Source organism: Eulemur rufifrons, chromosome 9, assembly GCF_041146395.1.
Source record: "Eulemur rufifrons isolate Redbay chromosome 9, OSU_ERuf_1, whole genome shotgun sequence".
Classification (NCBI taxonomy): domain Eukaryota; kingdom Metazoa; phylum Chordata; class Mammalia; order Primates; family Lemuridae; genus Eulemur; species Eulemur rufifrons.
Window position 1 is genome coordinate 27607729 of NC_090991.1, and position 9389 is coordinate 27617117.

The following is a 9389-nucleotide window of genomic DNA, read 5'->3' on the forward strand; positions in this document are numbered from 1 at the left end:
TTCTCCTGGGAGGGCGGGGAGTGGGAGGAAGAACCAGCCATAAACATAGCACGCACCCATCACCTCCTCCTGCAGCCATGTCTATTCTCCCCAGAGATGTGCTTCCCAGGGCTACCCCTCCCCTTTGCTCTCCCAGGACCAGGAGCTCCCAGTGGGGCTCTTTGTTTGTCCTGGTCTCTGGCTGGACTCAGGGTTCAGTTTGCCTCCCCAGCTCCAAATCCCCCAACACTCCCCACAATCTATGTCATTGCACAGACAGTGTGTCACAGGCCTGAAGTCCAGAGTGAGACCACAGCACACGATATTTGTTCAGGTTCTGACATTTCAATAAAAATCACGAATGTCTTCAGTGCTGGGGAAAAAGAAATTTAAAGGATGCTTAAAACAATTCATAAATATTCCATTTCCTGATTTAAAAAAAAAAGTTGGACTGAAAAATCCGGCCTAGAAACAAGCTTTTCTGATTTTGCACAAACTTTGTGCAAGAAAGTTTGCTCATCCCTGTCTGGGTATCAGCTTCACAATGGGTCGTTTAAGAAAATTAGTGTTGAGAGTGGGGGAAGAACATTCCAACCCCCAAGGCTGGCAATGGGGCTGATGCCAAGCCCTTCCCAGCATGCTCTGGGGGTCGCCCCGCTGGCCCCTGGGACTGGAGGTGGCTCTCTTTCATGCAGATGTCCTCGCCTGGCTAAGTTCTGTGGATGATGCCTAGCAAACATCACCCCTCCCCAGCCTGCTCGAGAGGGCTCTTCTGGCGCAGTCCTCGCCCTCCCAGGCTGGAGAAGGGCCAGCTCGTGTCCAAGGCCCGCTCCTGCGTCTTCAGAGCCAATCCCACCAGGATGTTTTACATATTTTAATTAAAGTGCCGCCCCGGGCTGGCAGGGCCGCTGATAGATGGCTCTAATCCGAGATGCAGAGTTGCGGTGGTGTGAAACATGGCATCCAGCGATGCACTCCTGCTCTCGGGAGCTTTGGCTCCCACCCCTGGAGGCGTCTGCCCAGTTCCAGGAGGAGCTGGGAGCCCGTGTGGGTGGTGGGCGGGCGGCTCAGGGAGGGGAGGAGGGTTAGGGCAGAAAAGCGCCAGGGACGGTTTCCCAGGCCCAGCTGGCAGGTGGGCTGTGGGTGAGTCCGATTCTTGCAGACACACAGCCCCGTGGACTCTCCTTAGCAGTGTCAAATTATGACAAATGGCATGGGTAAAAGTTGCTGGGTGGCAGCTGCCGCATCGCAGAGGGAAGCAGGTATTTTTAGCACTGCGCCTTGGGGCTCTGGCGCTGGGTTAATTAATCACGGTGAACAGCGCTGAGGTTTGTTCTTGACCCGGGTCCCCACCCCCCATCCAGCCTTGTCCCCATTGCCCCGACTGGAACACCAGCTGCAGAGGTGGGAACTGCGCAGCTGGAGCAGCCCTGGTGGCCTCCCAGCGCAGGGGAGACCACCCCCTCCTGCCTCCAGGGCCCTCCGGCCACAAGGGCCTCCTCCAGGCTCCTCAAGCCTGTTCCTGCCCAAGGCCTCGCCACTTGCTGTCCTTCTGGAACATTATCCCCAGCTGTCCTCATCCTTCCTGTCTTGCCCCAACTTGCCCTCACCCCGCAAAGGCCCTTCCTAGCCCACCCCCACCTGCCAGGGTGTCACCTTCCCCTGCTGGTCTCCTTCAGGGACCTAGTGCCGGCCCAAACCATCTGATCTGCAGATCGCTTACTTGACTGTCTACTTCCACAGCAATGCCACCCGCGTGCGAGCAGGCATCTCCTCTGTCTTGCTCACTCTCTCCAATCCCAGTTGCCCAGCTCAGCGTACACAGGGTAGGTAAATGTCATTGAATAAGTGGGTGGATAGATGGATGGAAGGATGGATGGATGGGGGGTGGGAGGCTAGACGGAAGACTTTTATGGGCACATCTGGGAGGATGCTGGTTGTGTAGCAGCACCCCCCGCCCCCAGGCCATGGGGATTCTGGAAAAAGAGTGACTGAATAGGGCCAACTGCTGTCCCCTCTCCTTTAGAAATGTCCAATCACATACTCTTCGGAGTTTGTGATAGATTGCTCTGAATTCTGGATTTTTTTTTTTTTTAAATTGTTTTTCTTGGAGATGGGGAGAGAGACCAGTTTTAAGAGATTCCTAGGAGACTATTTCCCTCCTCTGCTCGAAAGCTGACATTACTATTACTAGTTCATTTTGGGGGATGATGCATGGTCCTTTCACTGAATCTTTTCTTTAAATATGACTATTCTTTGTGGAAGACACAATTGGTTGCTGATTCTCCCCCTTCCCTGCTTGAGAAGAGAACCCCACTTTGGTTCTGTATTGGGAGCCTGTGCTTTAGGGAGTCCTGGCCCAGCCCGGGAAGGGAACTGACTGGTCTAGCTCCACCCCCAGCCAGCGATCTGGTTAGAAATGGCCCAGGAAGGTGGCTCTAACCAATGGGATGTGAGGAGCTTCTACCTTCTGAGGGTGTTCCTCACTTTTAAAAAGGCACATGAAGAAGGACTGCATCTGTGTTGTGTTCCTTTTCCTGCTCCCCAAAATGATGGAGGTTTATTTCACATGGCAGGGGGTGGTGTGGGGTGCTGGGGAAGTCACGAGACTTTCATTTGCAAGTCATGGCAGGGTCCAGCAGGAACGGTGCTCGGACCCAGGGGTGCCCAACCTGGGCATCTGTTAAAACATTCCCACCTCATCCAGGTTGAATCTGATCCTCCCAGGGTGGGACCTGGATCTCTGTGGGGTTGACATGCCCTGCTTGTCCCCTCATCATCCTGAGACACAGGAAAGCTGTGAATCACTGAAACGGACCAGGGGCAGGACACCCACCTGTCAGTGGGGTTCAAGGCCAGAGATGCCTGGCCAGGAGATGTTAAAACTCCTTTCTCTTGATACCTCGAAGGAGACAAATAGATTGGCCTTCTTACTTTCCTAGGATATATGGAAGGAAAGTTTGTGAGGAAGGCACAGGCCTCCACTATGAAACTTCTAGAACATTCAGAACGTGCACACTGAGTCGCCCTGCTGGCGGCCATCAACCCCGGGGTCTTCTGCCGACAGTGACAGTGCTGGCTTACTCTCAGCCCCTGCTGTGCTCGTGTGACGGTGCTGTCCTCCCCCTGGTCCTGAGAAGTGAACTGAAACCTCACCAGAAAGCACCAGAGAAATCGAGAAATTGCTCTTTCATTTTGACTTTTGCTGCTCTTCTTTCACAGCTCTGATGGTGACTTCCACCATTCTCTGTGGGAGACAGAGACACCTGCAGAGAATGAGAGAGAGATTACGAAGAGGCAGGAACAGAAAAACACTCACAGAATGATAAGGACCAGAAAACAGAGGAACATTTTTCCTCTCGCTGATTCAAAAACCATTTATTGAGCACCTACTATGTGCCCAGCATGCACACACACCCCTAATTAAATACACAACAAGACCACGGGCTGTTTACATCACCTCCCAAATCCCCATCTGGCTCTTAGGTGGGGAATCAAGAGGTTGCTGTTCCTGCTGCGACCAGTAGGTGTCATCATGTCAGCGGGAAATCTAGGATTTGCTAGCCACCTATGAAAATGAATTCTATTTCTTCCAGCTATCTGAGTGCCATTGTGTGCAGGGCACCAGGAAGGACACTTGAGGGTACACAGGGTGAGAAACTCACAGTCCCTGTCCTCGTGGAGTTTAATGTGCCATCAGAGACCTGGAAAGACCTCCTAAGTCGCAAAAAGAGGGAGAAGTCAGTGAGTGCCTCAGGAGAGGTTTAATTCAAAGGACTGTCTAGATTCTTCGAATATCAGAGACCTTGAAGAAGGTCTCTCACCTTCTCACATTGCACTGGAGGGAATAGGCTCAGAGGGGAAGGTGATCGGCCTGGGATCACACAGCCATTCTAGACACCAGATTTCCTGACTCCTAGAACAGTGTTCTTTCTGCCAAACATTCTGTCTCCATCACTGGTGTTGATTTTTTTCATCTTGCCATTCAAAATTCCACCTTAGTTTAGCCAGGAACCTTCCTGAAAACTGTCCTCTCTCATGCCTGCTGCAAGGCGCCCTAGATAGGTTAATCTGTATCTCAGAGAAGGCAGCTGCTCTCATCACATGGGCTCACCAGAGCTGATCTCATGCATCTCTTCCCAGAAACATCATGACTATAGATTGGAATTGGCCATGGTGGGAGTGTTTACACCATTGAAATTGGCAATGGCTATAGATCAGAGTTCGATTTTTTTCTCCCAGAGAGCTGTACACCACTGACTTAGGTCTCTCTTCTTTATAGATAAGAAAACTGAGGCTCAGGGGGATGAGGTCATCTGCCAAAGAGACATAGCTTATAGGTGGTAGAGCTGGGACTCTGACCCAGATGGTTTGATGCTAGAGAGCTCAGAGATGGTAGATTTAACAAGGATTAGTGTCATTTTGATGTGGAGGGGTCTAGGTTGATCCCAGATGTCTTAGTTTGTTTTGTGCTGCTGTAACAAAATACCTGAGACTGAGTAATTTACAAAGAACAGAAATATATTTCCTGATCATTCTGGAGGCTGGGAAGTCCAAGATCAAGGTGTTGGCATCTGGTGAGAGCTTTCTGGCTACGTCATTCCATGGTGGGAAGCATCACATGGCAGAAGGGCAAAGAGGGGGTGAGACAGAGACAAAGAGGGCCAAACTCATCCATTTATAAGGAACCCACATCTGAGATATGGCATTAATCCATTCATGGGGGGAAAAGCCCTCACGGCCTAATCACCTCTTAAAGGTCCCTCTCCCTTTAGTACTGTTACAGTGGCAATCACATTTCAACATGAGTTTGGAAGGGGGCAAACTTTCGAACCATAGCAGCAGGTTTCTCATGCGGATTCTGGTGCGGGTGCAGCCCAGGTTAACGTCATCAATCTGACAGCAACACTGCAACGGGAACTAGTTTGGATGAAGAGATAACAAATTCAGCTTCGGATGGATTGAATTTGGACTCATTGTTGGGGAGACATTCAGATTTGGAGCCCAGGAGAGAGGTCTTGGCAAGAGATCGAGACCTGCAAGATGAAGGTTTGTTCTCAACTGAACCAAATGTACATTAGCTAGAAACATTTTCCTTTGCTATAATTATCAGGTGAAAAGTACAAGATTCGCCCTTCTATATGTTTTTTTCTCATATTCATCAATATTCACGTGTGTTGGGGGACCATGCATGCTTGCTCACACTTGTTCTCTGGTCCTAGTACATAGTGAGTATTCAGTAAGCATTTATTGAATAAATATGAGTAACCCATTTTTACCCTGCACGTACTGAATCAGCCACTGCTGTGGACCATTCATCAAAACCTAAGTATACTTCTCACAACGTCTAAGATTATCTAGAATTCTGGCATCATTATAGAAATATGGATTTGGCATCAGAAATTATTCTTCTAGCATTTTAGAGCTAGAAGTGGGATTAGTCATTATCTCTTACAATGTCCTTGTTTTACTGGTAAGGCATTAACGCCCAGAGACCATTCTGAGCCCACTCAGGCCCCTTGCCAGGGTGGGAGATCACCGAGTTCTGGCAACCAGTGGGCCTGGCCCGGCCTGCCTTGCTCTGGCCAGTTTTCTTCCCTGCTCTGGGACTTGGTTTGTCCCTCAGGTTAAAGCAGAGCCTGAGTTCTGGTTCTAGAAGGGCGATGAGAATCCGCATCTCAGCAGAGCAGCTTGGGTAGACGAGCAGACAAAGCTCTAGGTAACCAACCAAGGAGGCTACAATATGCAAATGAATGGGGTGTGGCCTTCCTCCTGGTTGGCTGAAGGGCCCCTGATGTCACAATGGGTGGGGGCTCTACGCTCTAAATGTTCGTGTCTCTGGCCAAAAGTATTCACTCACCTGGCTGGTCTCTTGGCCCCCTCTTTGTGTCCAGTGTGGCAGAGAGCCCATGGAACCCCTCTACCAGGCTGGGTCCATTCTCATGAAGGTGAATACCTTACAAGGGAAGAAAATGGTGGAGAGCGGCCTGCAGTCTGGAGACTTTACCCTGTCCCAGTCGTGGCCCTCCTGCCTCCCGCCGCCGGCTGACATGGAGATCCTGCAGCAGAAGGTGGCGGGGGTGCAACAGGAGCTGGAGGACTTCAAGAAGGAGGCACTCAAGGCCATCCACTACCTGGAAAACGCCTTCTGCGAGATGAATGGGGTCCTGGTGCAGCAAGAGGAGCAGGCGGCCCGCGTGAAGCAGCGGCTGCGGGAGGAGGAGGACCGCGGCATCGTGCGCAACAAGGTCCTCACCTTCCTGCTGCCCCGTGAGAAGCAGCTCCGCGAGCACTGCAAGCGGCTGGAGGACATGCTGGTGGGCCGGGGCAGGAAGGGCCAGGCCGACTGAGCCTTCTGCGCTGCGCCAGCCAAGCGCCCAGAAGATTTTTTTTTTTTTTTTAAATGGAAGGACAAGCCCTAAGTCCCCACCACTTGCTTCCCTTTCCCCACGTCCATTGCTTTCCTTCTACCTAAATAACACCTTGCCGAGAGGCAAAAAGGCCTCAGTAAGTTTTGGGGGGGTGATGTTCCATTTATCCAGCATCCTCATGGAAGGAAGCACCCCAGAGCTAAGTCAGACACCTGTAACTTTCACTCGAACTGTTTGTAACGGCAATATTGCTCGAATGTATACCTTTCCATTGTACAGTATATTCTTAAACTGATTTTGTTGAACAGATGTACCTTTCTTTTAATGACTCAAGGCTCTCATGATTTGTGACTTAACACACGGTCTACTGATACCATGTCACTTAGCGCATGGTCTACTGAGAGGGGTTTGTCCCTCAGGTCGCTTGTCCATGCACCAAAAGGGCCCCGGATTGCTCTATTTTTGTCATTCTTACCCTTGCCTGCTTGGTCTTTCTGTCTGCTTTCACTGCTAGACTGTCATATCTCATTTTTCTTTGCCGCCTTTGTATACCTTTGCGGCCAATCAGAATGACGGAGCTCATTAGGACTCTGATGGGTGGAACTGGCTGAGCTTTAGTGCACCGAGGATGTGACGCCTCTAAGATATAAACTATAAACTGATGCCCAGGTCTGACCCATAGAGCAGGAATTATTGTTACTGTGCCGGGCCATTTACCAGGTAACACACGTGCTTCCGCTGGCACCTTGGAGGAGAGTGTTGTCTTCCCATGGGACACAGGGGAAACTGACAGCAGGAAGGTTGAGTCTTGTACCCAAGGTCTGCACGCTAGTAAGCGGCAGGACCATGGTTCAAGTCCAGGGCACCTGTGCTTATCTACCACCCTGCTGTGCCCCTGTCCTCTCCCTGATTCTGCAACCACATCAGGGTGTTCATGGACCTGTCCTTCTAGAAGGTTGAGATAGTCACGTGGGTGATTTGGGGATTCATTAGCTGTCACTGTACCTTCTAATTCCATTTAGCCTTCTGTTTCATCAGTTCACATATCCTGTCTCTGGTGCTGCCAAATGCTGCCACGCAGCAGGGCTTCTCCACCAAGCACTGGAAGTGAGGTGCCGGGGACCAGAGCTGGCACCTAGGCAGAGTCCAGTCTCTGTCTTTCCAGCTCAGGACTTACAGCCACTCCATACGCTCTGATCTACTGCAGCCTCATTCTCCCTTCTCTTTCTTCCACAGTATCTCTGCAAATAAAATTTGAACATCTGAAACCCTCAAGTTGAACTTCACAAAAGGACTCTGTGGCCCATGGTTAATTGCGATGTCCATCCATCCGCCATCTACCCTGATGGGCTGCATTTCTACTCTCACTGTAGGAAGTTTCTTCTTTAGAAGGATTAGCTGAAGTAATAATAATGGTAATACTAGCAATATGGGTATTACTACTAATATAATAGCTTGGAGTTATCAAGAATATGATATATTCCAGGCACCATTCTTGGCCTTTGAAGGCAGGTACTGCTATGGTTTGAATGTCCCAAACCCATGTCACCTTGCATTAGACATAAAACACCTTGGGATGATCCAGGTGAGGCTTTGGGAGGGGCAAGTCACAGGAGGTCGGGGCAGGAAACAAGGATGGTGGCAGTTGTCTCTGCCAGGTTGGTGCATCGTGACTGTCATTTTTAACCAGAGGAGGCTGGCCCGCCCATTCTGCAGCTGGAAGAGCTCATCTTTGTGTTCATTTCTCCTCCCCATTCTCGAGTTCACAAGAAGGTTTGACAGCAAGGCTTTTTCTGAGCAACTTTTGAGTGCCTTCTGGGGACAGCTGGGATTTCTGATTAGGCCACACCTCACAGCGGAAACCCTAGTCCTGGAGGACAGAGGAAATCCTTGGTAGATTAAAGAGTCAAGAAGAGACAGCTTTGGAAGATGGAGCTCCTCACTTCAACTCACTCCCGACTGTGAACAATAAAGTTGAGCAGCCCAACTGCTCACTTGCTCAGAAATTCTAAGACAAATAGAAGACAAAGTAACAGATGGTTTTCTCCCTGCCGATAGCCGCAGTTCTCAAAGGTTCTCCACGAGCTGCATGCTCTGTTTGCTGCTCCTGAGCGCTCCAGCAGTCAGAGGCTGCTGAGATCCTGGACATGCGGCTCCATAGTAGGAAAACCCCTGGCAGCCTTGAGGGTCCTCCCCGGGACCCCAAGTCCTGTGTCTGCTGCCAGCTGGGACACTGGGGTGAGCAGCAAGGTGGCTGAGATGCAGGAAAGCAAACACAGTATGTGGATTGGGGAGAGGACTAGCCCAGCTGTCACGACTCAGCCTTGTCTTGTCTACCTAACTGATACTCAGGGCCAGGAGGAAGAGAGCGAGGATGGGCAGAGTCACGCTGTGTGGGTGGGAAGCAAAGGTTTGGATCTGGGAGTCTGGCTTCATTCCACACGCAGAGCTTTGCCTCCTGGTCTGATCCAATCCAATCCATTTAGTAATTCTCAGAGAGGTAAGCGCAGCAAGCCTTGGGTGTCTTTCTTGATACTCAGCAAGTGTCATCTAGAGTGACTTTCCCTGGGTCCAGATTTATTGGGTGTGGCTCATACCGCAGACTTGGCAACTCCTCCACAGTTGGAGGTGCGAAGGCGAAAGAGGCACATGAGGGCTTGGCCATCTCCCCTGCTGTTCTCCCCCTTCTTCAAAAGCGAGTGTGGCTCACACTCAGTGCCCGGCAAGGAGTAGGTCCACAGGGAACATTTGCTGAATGAAGCGGAAAGTGGTGACATCATCCGTGCCTGTTTGCATGAGTGGTAAATACAGCCTGTGAGAGTGACTTATGGTCATTTACTAAGAGCGCAAATCTTGAAGGTGGCATTTTGTGACAGAGCACTGAGCCAGCACTCAGAAGTCCTGAGTTCAAATTCTAGCTCTGCAGCTCCTTAGGTTTCCATTTAAGATGTGGACCTTTATCTAACAATCATTATCTCTGTCACCCGAAGACCTCCATTTCCAAACTGTTGGCAAATTGGGATTCGTGGGGCCAATTTC

The 9389-nt window shown here is 50.5% G+C and overlaps 1 protein-coding gene across 1 annotated transcript; it reads left to right on the forward strand.

Annotated features, from left to right (window-relative positions):
• The first annotated feature begins 5888 nt into the window (after positions 1-5888).
• CCDC182 (coiled-coil domain containing 182) lies at positions 5889-6329 on the forward strand. The gene has a single exon (XM_069483127.1). It carries the CDS (start codon positions 5889-5891, stop codon positions 6327-6329), a length of 441 nt encoding a protein of 146 aa, XP_069339228.1.
• The last annotated feature ends 3060 nt before the right edge of the window (positions 6330-9389 follow it).